This window comes from Nansenia antarctica, assembly GCF_963989245.1.
Source record: "Nansenia antarctica genome assembly, chromosome: 8".
NCBI lineage: Eukaryota > Metazoa > Chordata > Actinopteri > Argentiniformes > Microstomatidae > Nansenia > Nansenia antarctica.
The window spans coordinates 52,306,597-52,324,520 of record NC_137678.1 but is presented as its reverse complement, the minus strand read 5'-3'; the positions used below and the strand labels follow the sequence as shown (position 1 = coordinate 52,324,520).

The 17,924-nt window shown below is 47.3% G+C and overlaps 2 protein-coding genes across 2 annotated transcripts in view; both read right to left on the bottom strand.

The window, feature by feature from the left end:
* The window catches only part of igf1 (insulin-like growth factor 1), a 184,020-nt gene that overhangs the window by 126,371 nt on the left and 39,725 nt on the right, over positions 1–17,924 (bottom strand). The window lies entirely within an intron of this gene.
* Positions 1,531–17,251, bottom strand: nup37 (nucleoporin 37). The gene is made up of 10 exons (XM_080538712.1): positions 17,222–17,251; positions 15,274–15,475; positions 13,568–13,692; positions 9,282–9,354; positions 8,502–8,596; positions 4,643–4,733; positions 3,776–3,957; positions 3,252–3,302; positions 2,252–2,345; positions 1,531–1,706 (listed from the first exon to the last, which is right to left on the bottom strand). Exons 2-10 carry the CDS (start codon positions 15,427–15,429, stop codon positions 1,593–1,595), a joined length of 981 nt encoding a protein of 326 aa, XP_080394838.1. The 5' UTR covers positions 15,430–15,475; positions 17,222–17,251; the 3' UTR covers positions 1,531–1,592.

The window sequence follows — 17,924 nt, the reverse complement described above, 5'->3', positions numbered from 1 at the left end:
TAATACCTGCCTCACTCTCGTCGTGCAGAAACATCCCTGCACAATCAAACCCACTGTTTCACTGTTTCAGCCTCACACATACATTAATGGAGTACAATAAAGCGCTCTGTTTCTATCCCCGTAGACACGCACCCACCCAACTCCCTCCCAAAGCTGCACCCTTGAACTAAAAAAAGTACATCTGTGGAAAAAAAAGACAAAGAGCAAACAGTTGTCACTTTGAATGATTCATGAATACATCTAATATGTGTGTTATCCCCTCTGTAGTTTCGAACGGCCTCGTAATGCAGGAAGAAGAAGTGGTATTCTGGCACACGGTGCCATCCGACATGGTACAACGAGTTCCCTTGTTTTTGTTTTGTTTTGTTTTTTGAACACTGAACAACGACAGGCTTCCCATGCTCCGTCTCAGCATGGCCGGTCTTCCACACCCTCTCGGAGGAGGATGAGGATGATGATGATGAGGATAGGGGGGTGTGTGGGGCTCTCCTCTTTTTTCTCTCTGCGTCCTCCTCTTCTCTGGTGAGAGCGATCAGTCATCCCCGCTGCCAGCCACTAGTGTCTGACCTGAAAGGACCCTCCATTCCCAGCTCCCTGCACTTTTCCTAGAAAAACACTTTGAGCTCCTTTTTTTTTTTTTTGCTTCCTGCTCTTGTCTTCTCAGGGTTTATGGAGGGTTTGATGGAGCGGAGCCAGGTCGGGTCGGACCACAAATACCTCCCCCCCCCCCCCCCCCCCCGCCGCCTCTCTGAGGCCTCCATATAGGCAGGTGGAATAAGACCCTTAGGGGTTTAGCTGTGACTGGGGCGTAATGTATCCGCTGGATTGTGTGGGTGTGGGTGGGTGGGTGTGTCTGTCAGTCTGTGTGTGTGTACGCAAGTATATGTGTGAGAGAGTGAGTGTATGCATGCGTGCGTGCGTGTTTGTGTGAGTGCGTTGTGTGTGTGTGTGTGTGTGTATGTGTGTGCGTACGCAAGTATATGTGTGAGAGAGTGAGGGAGTGTGTGCATGCGTTGCGTGCGTGTGTGAGTGCGTTGTGTGTGAGTGCGTGCGTGCGTTGTGTGTGTGTGCGTTGTGTGAGTGCGTTGTGTGTGTGTGTGAGAGAGAGAGAGAGAGAGAGAGAGAGAGAGACAGAGACAGAGAGAGCAGAGCACCTGTAGAGGGATCTTGGTGTTGACCAGTAGCAGAGTGGTGCTGGCACGGTGCTCCTCACACATTCCAGTGACCTGCGGCTCACCCTGTGCCGCTTGGCAGCACATCAGAACAGAGGACTGATACAACGCTTCTGAGAAAAGACGGGAAAAAAAACACTTTTCACAGAAGCCAGCTCGCCTCTCTCTTTTTGTTTGTCTGGGGTATGACCTGAAGGGCTGGTCTGATCCAAAAAGAACTAAAGTCCAGGATGTCTCCCGACTCGCACGGAAAAGTCCACTCAATCAAACACACACACGCCACGTGAAAAAAAGAATACTTTAATTATCGGGAAATGTACAAAATAGACATATCAGAACAGCAGAACATATTGTCAAAGACGTTTTTTTTCCACAACTAGTGCATTGTCGTCCATCCGTAGATGGAAGATACTTCAGAGCTTACATTTCGGTCATCCAAAACGAGAGCTTTCGGTCTCCACCAATCACGCAGAGCGGGAGGGTCCTGTGCCAGCTAAGCCCCGCCCCCACCGTGGCCGAGCCAATCATGACGGGCTGCAACGACATAATCAACCAATCATACAAGGCCCACGAGCAGAATAGAACATCATCCCACACTCTTCCTCAACATGACCTCAGATTGACTCATACTCAATATTGACCCAGTATGCAGGGTTCCACATAAACGGTTGCCTGATCGCCCGGGGCAGGTAAAACAATTCGCCGAGTTTGTTTGAGCGACAGCGACGACGCTGCTGGATCCTGGGATCTGTGTGTCGGTGTTGCAGGAAGAACAACGGACGGCGCAGGCGCCAGACCAGACTAGATGATCGTGGAGTGAGTGAAGACATCGTCAAAGCGTACGCGCCTGTCGATCACCCGTGCGCTTTGATAACATCTTCACTCACGATCATCTAGTCTAGTCTCGTGCCTGCGCCATCTGCTGTTCTTCCTGCACACAGGTAAACATATCCGGGATCTAGCAGCGTCGTCGAGCCCTGAACCGTACATCGGTCCCAGGGTCCCATGGCCACCGCCCCACTGACCTGTGGGTGACCCAGGTGTTCACTGACCTCTGGGTGACCCAGGTGTTCACTGACCTGTGGGTGACCCAGGTGATGTACAAGCAGCTGGCTGCTGATCTTCCCGGTACATCCAGTGGTGGAGAACAGATTCTCATTGGCACGAGACCATCTGTGGCGACGGAAATAATAATAACAATAATACACTAGTAAGTAAGTAACGTTTATTTATACAGCACAACATTTACAACGACAACAGCCGCCCAAAGTGCTTAACAGATAAAAAGAGAAAGAGAAAAACAAGATAAAAGAGATAAAATACAGATTAAAGAAAACAGATGAAATAGATCAAATACACTAGAAGCAAGGTGCAGTACAAATAAAAGTGCAAAGAGTGCAGTGTCGGGAAGGCAGGCTCACCTCAGGTCTAGAAGTCACTAGACTTATATAGCTTTTCGAGACACTCAAAGACGCTTTACAAATTGAAAAGATTGAGTAGTAATAATAAAAAGAAACAAAAAAGGTAAATAGAAGAAAGTATAGGGGCCTAATGAAGGTAGTGCTGGGGACACATGGGAAGGGGAGGGGGAGAGGGTTAACTGGTGAAGGCGAGCTTGAAGAGGGGGGTTTTGAGGGCTTGTTTAAATGTTGGGAGGGTGTTGGCCTGTCTGATGTGGTTGGGGAGGGCGTTCCAGAGGGACGGGGCTGCGGCTGAAAAGGCCCCATCACCCCAGGTCCGGAGAATAGAATCCGTAATGACCACCCTTGTCATCGTCATCGTCGGTACTACTAGTATCATCGTTGACATGCATATCACCCTGGCCATATCACTCCAGCGGTAGAACGATCGTCTTCGACGACACATTGTTCAGTAAGCCTGATCTGACCATCTCTGGGAGGAGGCGAGCAAGGAGTTCTTTTATTATTATTATTATTATTAATTTTTTTCATTTTTATTGACAGATATATTAGAGATTTTGACAGGAAGGATGGGTGAGAGAGAGAGAAGGGATGCGGTTACATGGTCCGACGCTTAACCCGCTACGCCACCTAAGCGCCCCAAGCGTGGAGTTCTTACCTGAAGAGCTGGGCTCGATCTGCATGGGCGGGCCTCTTCTCCTGTGGGTAACTATGGAAACAGAAGAATTAGCGGCAGCCCCTTCAGACAGAAATCTTCATACAATAATAATAATCATAATCATAATCATCATAACAATTATAATAATAATCATAACAATAATCATAATGATAATCATAATAATAATAGCTTTTTATTTGTTTAGTTCTTTTCCTGCAAACATTGCAGCTCAAAGTGCTCCAATCATTACGTAATCATCGTTTAATTATTTAGTTATTAAAAAGATAGGTTTTTAGTCTTGACTTGAACATATGTGCTGAGGTTGCATCCCTAATGTAAACTGGCAGTGCATTCCACAATCTGGGTGCATAAAACGAGAATGCAGCCTCGCCAAATCTCTTCTTGTGATACACAGAGAAAACCAGCGTCAGAAGACCTGAGAGCTCTATTGGACTGTGGAAGTACACAATTAAACGGTCCCAAATGCCAAAAGATAAATGGTTCATTCCGTCCCCCCCGCTCACCTGGAGCGGGTGATGTCCCAGATGACCCAGTCACTCCCGGTAACGGCGCCGACCTTGATGGTGTTGGCGAGGCACCAGTCGGCTGACATGAGCGGCGACTGGCCGCAGTCCAGAGACAGAATGGCCTGCTGGGTAACCAGGTCGTAGAAGCGGATCGTCCCTTTCTTCTCTGCCACCATCAGCTGACAGAGGAGAGATGGGATGTCAGGATCTCAAGGACCCGTGGGACCCCTGTGTGAGAATATCTGTGCAACCAGTGGGTGTCGGAAATAATCTCCTAGTAGAAATGGGCCACTACATTATCTTGGGTAGTTACAGTACAAAATGCTTTCGGGGGGAAACTCACTCAACTCAAAGTGTGTTAAGTCAGTAGTGTGAAGAGGAGACCAGGGGAGGCTGGTGGAGGCGGAGGTCAGAGGAAGGGGCTCGTTGGAATGGACGGAATAAGGCGATACAGTTGATCATCCTGTTCCATGCAGTTACAACGACAGGGCTTGACATTAACGCCGTTTTACTTGTCCGGAGCGAGGAAGAACGACAGACGGCGCAGACGCGAGACTAGACTAGACGATCGTGAGTGAAGATGTTATCAAAGCGTACGGGTGATCGACAGGCGTACGCTTTGATAACATCTTCACTCACGATCATCGAGTCTAGTCTGGCGCCTGCGCCGTCTGTTGTTCTTCCTGCACACGGGTAAACATATCCGGGATCCGGCAGCGTCGTCGTGCTCGTGCAAACAAACCCGGCCAAAGTTTTACTCGCTCCGGACAAGTAAAACGGCCTTAATGTCGAGCCCTGAATGAGCCCGGGTTTCCCTCTGGTTTCTCCCTCCGCCAGCCTCCCCTGGTATGGACGCTGCGCTACCTTGAACACCTCCTGGGGATGCCAGCACACGCTGATGCCAGGGGAGCGCAGTCTGAACGTGGTGGTGTCATTCCCCTCCAGGTCCCAGACCCTGCAGGGACAAACATGACCAGCCTGGTGAAGGAAGGCTCTGGCAGGAGGGGTGAGACAGGGGGGGTGAGACAGGAGGGTGAGACAGGAGGGTGAGACAGGACACTAACAGTAGATCTGATATTTAGAGAGCCGTAGGAGGGCAGAACTGATCATGTTGTCATATTTAAATGAAAAGAAAAAACAAGCCCTTGTTTAATAAAAGAAAACAGACAGGAAGTCTGGTACTTTCTGGTACTTACTTACTTCCACCCCCCCACCCCCCCGCGTGTGCAGAGACGACGCAATGACGCCTTGGACGACACACATTAATGGCAGCTAAAAATATATAAACTAACATATCCTGGCTGTTTTTTTTACTCTCCAGCTAGCAGTGGTGTTTTTTGGTTTGTTCTCAAAACATGTAATATCTCTGCAGGTCATTCATCTAACTTCTGCCAGTTGTGGCCAGGAAATGCAGAGCTCTCCCAAGTGCTGTACCTCACCTCTTCCAGTTCCAGGGTAAAAAAAAAGGGACCTTGCATCTAATCTGGCCCTGGAGCTGTGAAGACAGACAGGCCTCGCGCTGCGAGAGACACCAGGCAATGCTGCACACCACGGAGGTCATAAATCACTTCGCGAGGAGAGGACTTGCTGCCTCTGAGACACGGGATCTACGGTTAACCACATCTGAAGCCCCTCCGGACACACAACCCTGACACGTTCCCGGAACGAGGGCTGGGGGGGTCAACACTGGCAAGGGTTTCTGGGAAATCACGAAAATCTAAACAACACGATTGGCGACGGTGTGAAGGTGCTGATTGATGAGGTCATGCAGAAGACATCATCGAATAAAACCCCCAAAGTACTGCGAACTAAAGCCCGACTAAAATGTCAAGCAACGGAGTCAGAGAGATTAATGGTCCTTGGTGGTGCGAGAGGTTGAGAGAGGAAACAGTAAACACTCCACGTTTTTCCCTGCGTCTCCCTACAGGAGGTACAACCCTGTCATGTTTCGGGCTTCTTGAACTTGCAACGTGCAGGGTGCCGCCGACCCTCCTCCACGGAGCGTGAGTGAGGTTGGAACCCTCAGACCACACCACACAAACAAGACAAACCCTCCGCTCAGACCACTAGTAGCCAAGCTGAGTTCAATCGCACGCTACGCCACCGCCGGCCAAAACCGCGGGTGAACCACTCTGCCCTCTGCAAACAGGGGGAGGAGAAAAAGAAAAACGGCCCCAACACGACGTAACCCTCAGCTGAACGAGGTTGAAAGACATGAAACACACAAACGAGACTCCCGCCACTAGACTGACGGAAAAAGCGCCCGATCATTGCATAACACTACAACTACACCACAGCATCAAGCAATAACATTCCGCTTCCATGTAGAAGAAGAGTTGAAAAGGCCAGACAGGACATCTGAACTTCTGTAGATCTTAGTGAGAAAACAGCCGGCCTTTGGCGTTTTTTTTGGGGGGGGGGGTCTGTCAATGTTTTGTTTCCCAAAAAAGCGGCGGCAGCGACGGTAAATGTCGTGTTGCACCGTGTGATCTGATTTATCGGCGAGAGAGAGAGAGAGAGAGCCGGGTAAATAACCATGGCGACTCTCCGGGGAGCGGGGGGGGGTTGAGCAAGACAAACACGAGGCCCCGCCTCTGCGCCTCACAGGGGCGTCCAGGCAGAGGTGCATTGCGCTGTCCCCCCCCCCCCACCTTACCCCCACCACATCAGCATCCGTCTTAATCGGACCTGCTCGAGTGTCTTTAACAATAACATTATCTTTAAACATTAGGACATTTGGACTGCTGAAATAATGATCGCGGTCGTTAGTCATTTTTATAGGGTCAGCTCGCTCCTCTCACCAGGACCGCAGAGATGGGAACCCCGAGCGCTGGCCGAAACGAAACAAAACAAAGGAACGACTCGAGAGGGCCGTGAGAAACATGTTCCGAAATGAAGTGAGGGATTAGGGAGGGGGTGAGAAGGGAACACAGGGCCACAGGTACCGCGCTGGACGGACCGGTGAGCTGAGGAGATAAAAGCCTTGAACAGTCACGACGGTGATCACGTTTTTTGTCTGGTTCACTGTTTTCCTGTCAGTTTGTAAAGCGTACCTTGAGTTCCTTGAAAGGGGAGCTATATAAAGATATTGTTATTGTTATTATTATGAGGTAGATTCTAATATGAACAGATTTGACACAGAGCTACGGACAAACTGTTTAGTTCCCGACCAAACTGCCGTTTAGCAGCTGATGTGCCTCCTCACTTTTTCAAGTTCATGAGCAAACCCAGTCAACTCTCCATCCCCTGGTGTGACCTGTATTCTCCTGTATTCTCCTGGTCGGTCTGTAGGTGGCACATTCAGACACGCAATCTCTGTTTATGGCAATGAAACCAGAGCTGGGTCACACAGACCCATCTCACTCAATAGAAACATATACATACTGTAGGTATCCCCCTTTTAGGCTAACATTCTCTCGCTCCCTGTGTGTCTGTGTGTGTGTGTGTGTGTGTGTGTGCGTGTGTGTGTGTGTGTGTGTGTGCGTTGACACAGAGCACAGTAGAGTTATAGCAGAACAACCTGCCAACAGCAGGGGATGACGGTGGCTAGAGGCACACGTATTGCACGCACGCGCACACGCACGCGCACACGCACACGCACACACACACACACGCAGACAAGCCGCATAGATCCCGCCTTTTCGTTCCCATTCCCTATCAGCGGTCCGGTTTGTGTGGGCTGACTGGAAGGCCCTCTCTCCCGTTGAACTTGATCTTTCTCTACCGTTCCGCCTCTCTCGTCCTGCGTCCCATATTTTTTTCTCAACGTGACAGAGTTTAAATCTTTCCGCAGACGGGGGCGGCACATGCCTGTTTTCTCTGGCGGGACGGCAGAGGGAGGCTGAGCGAGCGGAGAGAGAGAGAGAGAGAGCGGATGTTTCTTACAGCAGAGCCTCATCCCCCCCCCCCCCGGCCTCCTCCTCTCTCCCTCCCGTAGCCCCTCATCCTAACCAACGTCTCGGTAAGTCAGGCAGTTGACAGGAGACTGACCAGATACCGACCTGCATGTGACGAGTGTTGCGGTCTGGTCTGTGTTGTGTTTCGCGACTGTAAAAAAGCGGCAAACCGCTTTCACGTGTGTCTCGTTCAAGGACCGAGCCCCGTACCTGTAATCGTATCAACCTGTCGTCGAGACGTTGGCCTCGACAACTCTCCCAGCTGGCTGTGTTTACGGTGAGATGTTACATTCGTCGGACGATGACGAAATGTCGACGTAAGGTTAACGCCGGTTTTAGAGTTCTCCTGACCACGACGGTAACACGTGACAGGTGTGTCAGTGGGATATCGAGCCCCAGTCGTTTAACAGGAAGTGTCCCTGTGGTAACCTCTGGACCTCTGACGCACGCTTTCCTTCCCACTAGTGAGTGAAACCCAACTTTGGGGACCTTGTTAAGCATCACCCCTAGGAGAAGAGAGGAGAAGGGGGGGGGGGGGACTCGGGTAGGGGAATGGGGGGGGGGGACTCGGGCTAATTGGATTTCCATATTTAACCAATTAGTTAGGAAAGCTTGGGAAAGCAGCGGTGTGCCTACGCACAGTAACGCCGGGGCGTTTGTTGTGTTTAGCGTTGGGTTACACTGTGGAAACACGGTCAGAGACTCTCTCTCTGCACCATTAACCGAGAACAGAACACAAGAATCGAGAGCAGGGGGAAGACACACTCACACACGTATTGAAGGAGATGGAGGGGGGGGGGGAAAGAAAAAAAAGAAGTGTTTCTGACCTACAAGTGTGGTCATCGCTGACGGAGGCGATCTGTCTCCCCTCCGTGGGCTCAAACACCATGTGGTTGATGTAGCTGGTGTGGCCCTCCAGCACCTACACAACACACACAACACACACACACACATCTCCTTATTAGAAGCCCCCTGGCTTCTCCTTCTGTGTGTTCTGTGTTCTTGACCATCCTGAGCCAGTAACTATAGCAACTGTCAGTGTTAAATATGAATGAGGCTTTACTATGGAAGAACTGACAGGAGCAGCTACAGGTGACCCTAACCCTACAGAGGGTACATGTGACCCTAACATTACAGAGGGTCCAGGTGATCTGGCACAGGTGATCTGGTACAGGTGATCTAGTACAGGTGATCTAGCACAGGTGATCTAGCACAGGTGATCTAGCACAGGTGATCTAGTACAGGTGATCTAGTACAGGTGATCTAGTACAGGTGATCTAGTACAGGTGATCTAGTACAGGTGATCTAGTACAGGTGATCTAGTACAGGTGATCTAGCACAGGTGATCTAGCACAGGTGATCTAGTACAGGTGATCTAGTACAGGTGATCTAGTACAGGTGATCTAGCACAGGTGATCTAGCACAGGTGATCTAGTACAGGTGATCTAGCACAGGTGATCTGGTACAGGTGATCTAGTACAGGTGATCTAGTACAGGTGATCTAGTACAGGTGATCTAGCACAGGTGATCTAGTACAGGTGATCTAGTACAGGTGATCTAGTACAGGTGATCTAGCACAGGTGATCTAGTACAGAGAGTGCCGTTACCTTGACGTCGTGTTTGTTCTGTAGATCATATGTCAACAGCCGCAGTTTTTTGTCAGCTGCTGCGGTGCACAATCTGGAGAGAGAGAGAGAGAGAGAGAGAGAGAGAGAGAGAGAGAGAGAGAGAGAGAGATACAAAAACAAACAAAGAAAGAGAACATCAAAACTTCCCCCAGAGCCCATCTGACTCAAAGACACACAGCAGCCATGTCTATGCATGTGTCTACGGCACACTGCAGGCTGGGCTGTCACCTTTGGATGAGAGAGTGTGTGTGTGTGTGTGTGTGTGTGTGTGTGTGTGTGTGTGAGAGTGTGTGTGGTAAAGACTTGGACATCGATCAATAGAAAGGCTGCCAGGGAGATTCTAATTGCAAAGATAAACAAGGAGAAAAACAAGATTCCTCACGCCATGCGAGCATTTCTCTGTTCCCAAAACGAAGCGGAGCCCGAGAGAGAGAGAGAGGACTCTCCCTCTAATCAGCCGTAGCACTGCTGTATATACCAGCGGCTGCAATTATTCACACAATTACACTAACTCACTTATGACAAGAAAAACACACATATCGCAAAGAAAAACAGACAGCGTTTCACACATTTTCACTTCAGCAAGGAACAGATGGATTTTGGCATGATGTCACAACACACACCCGACGTTATTCTCCTGAGCATATAGACAGTTCTAATACAGGAAATGATATAATGCTCTATACTGTACTGTAACTGACACATAGAAGTGTAGCTGACACATAGTGTAACTGACACATAGTGTAACTGACACATAGAAGTGTAACTGACACATAGAAGTGTAACTGACACATAGAAGTGTAACTGACACATAGAAGTGTAACTAGAAGTGTAACTGACACATAAGAGTGTAACTGACACATAGAAGTGTAACTAGAAGTGTAACTGACACATAAGAGTGTAACTAACACATAGAAGTGTAACTAGAAGTGTAACTGACACATAAGAGTGTAACTGACACATAGAAGTGTAACTAGAAGTGTAACTGACACATAAGAGTGTAACTGACACATAGAAGTGTAACTGACACATAGAAGTGTAACTGACACATAAGAGTGTAACTGACACATAAGAGTGTAACTGACACATAAGAGTGTAACTGACACATAGAAGTGTAACTAGAAGTGTAACTGACACATAAGAGTGTAACTGACACATAGAAGTGTAACTAGAAGTGTAACTGACACAAAGAAGTGTAACTGACACATAGAAGTGTAACTGACACATAGAAGTGTAACTGACACATAAGAGTGTAACTGACACATAAGAGTGTAACTGACACATAAGAGTGTAACTGACACATAGAAGTGTAACTGACACAAAGAAGTGTAACTGACACAGAAGTGTAACTGACACATAAGAGTGTAACTGACACAGAAGTGTAACTGACACATAAGAGTGTAACTGACACATAAGAGTGTAACTGACACATAAGTGTAACTGACACATAAGAGTGTAACTGACACATAGAAGTGTAACTGACACATAAGAGTGTAACTGACACATAAGAGTGTAACTGACACATAAGAGTGTAACTGACACATAAGAGTGTAACTGACACATAGAAGTGTAACTGACACATAAGAGTGTAACTGACACATAAGAGTGTAACTGACACATAAGAGTGTAACTGACACATAAGTGTAACTGACACATAAGTGTAACTGACACATAAGAGTGTAACTGACACATAGAAGTGTAACTGACACATAAGAGTGTAACTGACACATAGAAGTGTAACTGACACATAAGAGTGTAACTGACACATAAGAGTGTAACTGACACATAGTGTAACTGACACATAAGAGTGTAACTGACACATAGAAGTGTAACTGACACATAAGAGTGTAACTGACACATAGAAGTGTAACTGACACATAGAAGTGTAACTGACACATAAGAGTGTAACTGACACAGAAGTGTAACTGACACATAAGAGTGTAACTGACACATAGAAGTGTAACTGACACATAGAAGTGTAACTGACACATAGAAGTGTAACTGACACATAGGAGTGTAACTGACACATAAGAGTGTAACTGACACATAGGAGTGACGGTATGGAAGACCTTCCTCCCCACAGAAACGCTCTCGTCATACCTGACCCCAGACCTGCTGCAAAACAGTTTTAACTGAGTCAGGCCAGTCTAACTGTAACACATTTTTAAAACATTTGTAATGTTACTTTTAATGTTTTCCTCTATAATAATAAATGAAATGGGGAAAAAAAGTGACTATACTGAAATATACATTGAACAACAGAAGAACAGGTGCTGAGTGAGACCATTGAAAGATTGTCAAACGGTCAAACGGGGGCACCAAGCTGAGGCAGGTGATGTGTGGAGACGACTAGAGAGGAGAGATCCCCAGCCCAGTGTTTCCCCCCTCAGAACTCCTCCAACGAGAGGAGCTGCACGGAGCCGTGGACATCACATGACCGGCCTGGTAGAAAAGCTGGCACCCTCCCAGCACAATCAACACCCCCCCCCCCACCACTACCACCACCACCACCCACCCTCCCTCCCTCCCTCCCTCCCTCCTCCCAAACCCCCGGCACACCCATGAGAACGCTGCACTTTTCCTGGAAGGCACGGCTACGTGCAGAACCGAGGGGAGGGGATGGAACCTGAGCGGGGGAGCCATCAGCGCAATAACATGTGTGCACGTCACACGGCCGCCCCCAGGGCCCCGCAGACCTGACCGCAGAAGGGCCAGGAAGTATCACTGCCTTTCCCTTTCAATTAAGAGCAACTCCAAACATCTCCCATAGGGATTGACGTTCGCGTTCGCAGTTGACCGTTCCAATTAGGAAGAAACCCCTGCTTTCTAAGAACCCTCGGAAACTAAACTAAACAATCAAACCACCTGGGACAGTGAGAGAGACCATGATGACCAGGCTTTTAAAATAGGACTAGACTGTTAGTGCGCGAGCTTAGAATGATAAGGTTCTATCTCCGTTTAGGGCAGTTCAGAGATATTGAGCGTCAACGTTTTTACGTTCCATTATGTTCTGTGAGATGGAACCTTTGTATTTTATGAATTACTAACTAAAAAATTTAAACTTTTTAAAAAATAACACCACACAGGCATTAATAAACACCTAATGGATCAGATTATGCAAAAAAAACAATTTTTACCAAAAATGGAGATAGAACCTTATAGTTCTAACGTCACGAGTTGTAAAGCAACAGCAGGCAATGCAGTAGTCCTATATCTAGTCCAGGGGGGAGGCTGGTGGAAGTAGGAATGGGAAAGGCACGGAACGGAATGAGGAGTGGAGAGTTCCATTCTCCTGTCCAGGTACTGGAGTTACTGTGAATGTAGAAATGTGTTCTCAATAACTCACCTAGTCAGGACAAAAGGGTAGAAATACAGCATCTCCCCCCAAAGAATGTGAGAGTGGCACCGCGCCACGCTGTGTACTTGGCGGTCGGCACTGTGCAAACATTTCTATGATACGTTTCGTAACGATACAGTATCGTCGATCGGCCGCCAACGATATCGTTGTTAAAAACACGAAAAGAGCGAGTGAAAGAAGTGTTATGATATTCCTCAGTGAATTCAGCGTTTTTTTTTGTGGTATCCTTTGCTCATTTTGACATGAATAAAACACGTGTCGGGTTGGGTTTTTGATTAACACGAGTTGTGTTGTTGAAGTCACAGGTGTGGAGGAGAGAGATTGTGCAGGTACAACACGGCCTGTTTGGAGCAACTAGAACATAGAGAGCTGAATGCAGGGTATATACAGGAATCTTGAGGTTAATTTCAATACCTTTCTAAGACTTTAAAAGACCTTGTCAATATTTTTCCAGACCTCACCGCCACTTGGAGCTGTAACCGTTTACATCAGTGACACCTTTAACTTCACAGTTTCAGTTTCAGTTTGCAATAGACTAGACCACTATCATACAACAGAATTTCATCTTTGTTTTTTAATAAAACTAATAAATTCACGAACGTTTACTAAAAGTGTTTAGGACTCAAACTCTTTGGACAGAGTCTAATTCAGAAAAATACCTTCAAAATTCAAGACCTCATAAAATCGTGATAAGACTTTTTAATACTTATTAAGGGTCTTGATTTTCCCAAAATTGATTCATCATCAACTTTTAATACTTTTCAAGACACCACAGATACCCTGTGTTGGAGCAACTATATAGAACACAGAGAGCTGGATGGATTTGACTCTCTTCTACAGAGAAGGTCAAGAGAAAACGGACGTACAGGAAATGAAAAGACTGAAGGGTGTGTGTGTGACGCGGTACCTGATGAGTGGGGGAAGCCTGTCGAGCTGGCACTCAGGGCTCCAGGCGAGCGCATCGACTCGCAACGCGTGATGGAAAACCCACAGTTTCTTGAACTCAATTCCCTCTACTTCCATATCTTCCTCCTGCAACAAAAATATTGGTTCATATTATCATATTGTCGTGGATATAATTGATTCTTAATAGATTTAGTAGAACTGATAAAGCACAAAGAGCTTAGATCAATTGGTCTCCAAAGAGGCCTTTTATTAAGCCAAGTTACATGAGCGCAGAGATAGATGAGCAGACCAATAAGCAAGAAGCAAGCAAGAAGCCCCCAAAGATGGGTGCGACTCATATTTATAGACCTGTCCCTGGTCATGAGGTCACTATTCTTGGGAACGAATCATATTATACAAATCTTTTAGTTATGGGCCCTGTCCATAGTCAGAATTATTCACTGCGCCACAGATCTTGGCCCCTCCCTTACAGGAAGGAAATGGGCCTTCCTTGAGTGCTAGATTCACCAAACTGTAGAGAGACTTACATTTCTCAGTATAAGATGATATAAAACCACTACAATATCAAAACACCCTGACGACAGGGTTTCCCAAGAACATGCTGGTGGAGGTAGAATGACGTGCTCGTTGTAACGCATGAAACGGAATGCGGAATTATAGTATCAAAAAGCTCTTTACGACGGCCTCTCATTCACCCATTCACACACACATTCACACACCAATGGTGGCAAGCTGCCATGCAAGGCGCCGGCCGGCCCGCTCACTGGGAGCAATTTTGGGGTTCAGTGTCTTGCCCAAGGACACTTTGACATGTAGCCAGCCGGGGGCTCGAACCGCCGATCTGCCAACCTTGCGATCATTAGACGGCGGCTCTACCTCCTGAGACACAGCCTCTATCTCCTGAGACACAGCCTCTACCTCCTGAGACACAGCCTCTACCTCCTGAGACACAGCCTCTACCTTCTGAGACACAGCCTCTCCCTCCTGAGACACAGCCTCTACCTCCTGAGACACAGCCTCTACCTCCTGAGACACAGCCTCTACCTCCTGAGACACAGCCTCTACCTCCTGAGACACAGCCTCTCCCTCCTGAGACACAGCCTCTACCTCCTGAGACACAGCCTCTACCTCCTGAGACACAGCCTCTCCCTCCTGAGACACAGCCTCTACCTCCTGAGACACAGCCTCTACCTCCTGAGACACAGCCTCTACCTCCTGAGACACAACCTCTACCTCCTGAGACACAGCCTCTCCCTCCTGAGACACAACCTCTACCTCCTGAGACACAGCCTCTACCTCCTGAGACACAGCCTCTACCTCCTGAGACACAACCCCTACCTCCTGAGACACAGCCTCTACCTCCTGAGACACAGCCTCTACCTCCTGAGACACAGCCTCTACCTCCTGAGACACAGCCTCTCCCTCCTGAGACACAACCCCTACCTCCTGAGACACAGCCTCTACCTCCTGAGACACAGCCTCTACCTCCTGAGACACAGCCTCTACCTCCTGAGACACAGCCTCTACCTCCTGAGACACAGCCTCTACCTCCTGAGACACAGCCTCTACCTGCTGAGACACAGCCTCTACCTCCTGAGACACAGCCTCTACCTCCTGAGACACAGCCTCTACCTCCTGAGACACAGCCTCTACCTCCACCAGCCTCTACCTCCTGAGACACAGCCGCCCTGGTGTGATAAGACTCACTTGAAAGCGGCAGCTGGCCACCACCACATACTGGTTCCCTCCGTAGGCCAGGAGTGAGGCGGCCGAGCCGCTGTTGAAGGGGCTGAACTCCACCACGTGTACGTAGTCCTCGCACGGCACCGTGTAGCTGGCACTCCGACTCGAGTCCTCCTGCATCCTGGCGAATCCTCTGTCCTCTGCAATTGATTTGACTTTGTATCCCCTGCGTCCGGATTGGAGAGGGGTGGGATGGTTCATGTAAATTTTAGAATGACAAATGTACACAACATTTAGAACAAACGATGGATGTCAGACTAAATCAGTACTTGTGTTGCATACAGAGTAAAACGTGACACTTTTGGCTCATTTGCAGGTACACTAACAAAGACTCATTTTTTGGGGGGGGGGGTGGGGGACTCCTATGAAGTCTCAGCAGTGTATTAGTGTACTGTTCAGATGTGTCTGCTTAATCTCTATGGTCACTCAAGTCATGCAGGGTGTGACAATGAATCAGGTAAGAATATGAGGTCATGGGGGACTGCTCCTAGAGCAGAAACCTGTCACACGTCAGACCCCTTCTTGCATTTCCACAAGGAGAGAGTTTGACCAGACCCAACACCACGTGTCCAGTGTTTCCTGGCAGATTAAGTGCAACACCCCTCTCCCCACCCATGTGGGTCAACGGGTCACCCAGATAGAAGCTGTTGTGTTCGTTTTGTTAAAAGGACACAGGTGACATCATTCGTTCTGCTGTAGTGACATCATGTGTTGGAGATCTAAATGAGTGACAGGGTTCCCACACCTTCTGAAACATCAAATTCAAGCACCTTTCAAGGACTTTCAAGACTCAATTCCTTCAAATTCAAGGGCCCACCACAGCATAGTTTGAGACAGATCTAGATGAGAATTCATATAGGCTAATAGGAATGACCATGAACGGTTTTCAAATCTAACTAATTAACCGTAGTAACTAGTATGGTTGTCTTATTCCCTTCTACATGTTACCTATATTTATTTTTTTAGAGAGAGAGAGAGAGAGGGGGGGGGGGGGATTCAAGCACTTTCAATGACCCATGCATGTCAATTTTCAAAAACTTTTAAGGCCTTGATTTCCCCCCCCCCCTCAAATTCACAAACTTTCAAGGATTTCAAGGACCCGTGGGAGCCCTGAAGTGATCCACATATGAATCACCCCAGGCTACTCTATTCTTCTCTAATAATCAACAGGCCTATTATGTCCTTCAAGCCATTAGCTTAGAAAAGATTAGCAAGCTAGCTAGCTAGTAACTCCTTGGTGTGAAGAATTGGCCAGTGTGTCACAGCAGCAGTGCCTTGTCATGTCGTGAGCTTAGAATGAGAAGGTTCTATCTCCGTTTAGGGCAGTTCAGAGATATTGAGCGTCAAAGTTTTTACATTCCATTATATTTTATGAGATGGAACCTTTGTATTTTATGAATTACTAACAAAAAAATGTCAACATTTAAAAAAAATAACACCACACAGGCATTAATAAACACCTAATGGATCAGATTATGTAAAAAACTAAATTTTGACAAAAATTGAGATACCTTATAATTCTAACGTCACGATGTGTCAATAACCGGCGCACGTGGCGTTTGTCACCTGTCACCATCAGGCAGGGGGCTGCTGGCTACAGAGCAAGTTCGCTGGCTTTATTAAAGTGCATTCGCTTGCTCATATGAAACGTTTAAAGGAAACTGAATAGCTACAGGCTGAACATTTCTAGGCAGATCAATACAGGATTCATTCTTGTTCCCCCAGGCTAACTCCTTGTCAGCTAGCCGGTACAACGAACAACATGCTCTGAACCACAACACGCATGAACCATCATGCTCTGAACCAGAAAACGGACATTGGCGAACCACATTAAGGCAATCACAGCTGCCCTTTCGCTGTCGCATTTAACATACATCAAAAAAAAGAATGTTCTCAAATGTAATAACCATACCTACGCCCGCCTTTCAGTCGTGTGTGTGTGTGTGTGTGTGAATCTGAGCGTTGCTAAAGTCATATCCGGGTTGGGACGTACCATACCGTTTCACTTTGAAATCCTAGGGGGGAGAGCAGAATCAAATGGTCAATAATGTTGACATATAAGCCACCACTAGCCAAATATTCTTATGACAATACGTATGTTCATACTCTGCCGTCATAAATGGCAACTTAAGCCAAACAACAATCTTTATTGTTCATATGTGATGACAGCCATGGTTAAGTCGTCCTAACATGTGGGCGTGGTTAATGACCACACAGCACGTGATTGGTCAGAGGCGTCATTGTGCCGGAGATTTAAAAATTCAAAACTTACAGCAGCTGCGTGTGGTGAGTGTTGATGTTACTGGCGGAACACTCCGACGTTCAATCCCCTAGTCATTTTGGAATACGGTAATATTGTGTGTTTTCCTTTGTGTAACATGTAACGTGTATTGTTCATGTTTCTATTTCTATTTCTATTTTGCCAGTAGGCCTATAGTATTATAGTAGTTGACTTGCTAGTCAAGTCGGCCTTGTTATTCAATTACTAATTAACTAAACTAGTCAATCGCTGACGTTGTAATATAAAGGAAGCGAAAGTGCACAATTACAGATGGGTGAACGCTAAACTATCATATTGTTGCTTGATAGTGTGCTAATGCTTACTTTTATAAATG

Excerpts from the sequence above, each read along its gene's own strand:
- nup37 (XM_080538712.1), bottom strand. The coding sequence starts at position 15,429 with ATGCAGGAGGACTCGAGTCGGAGTGCCAGCTACACGGTGCCGTGCGAG. Across the intron at positions 9,355-13,567 it reads AGGCTTCCCCCACTCATCAG|ATTGTGCACCGCAGCAGCTG; the intron begins GTACCGCGTCAC and ends CTCTCTCTCCAG. Across the intron at positions 1,707-2,251 it reads ATCACCTGGGTCACCCACAG|CCCGTCATGATTGGCTCGGC; the intron begins GTCAGTGAACAC and ends ATGTCGTTGCAG.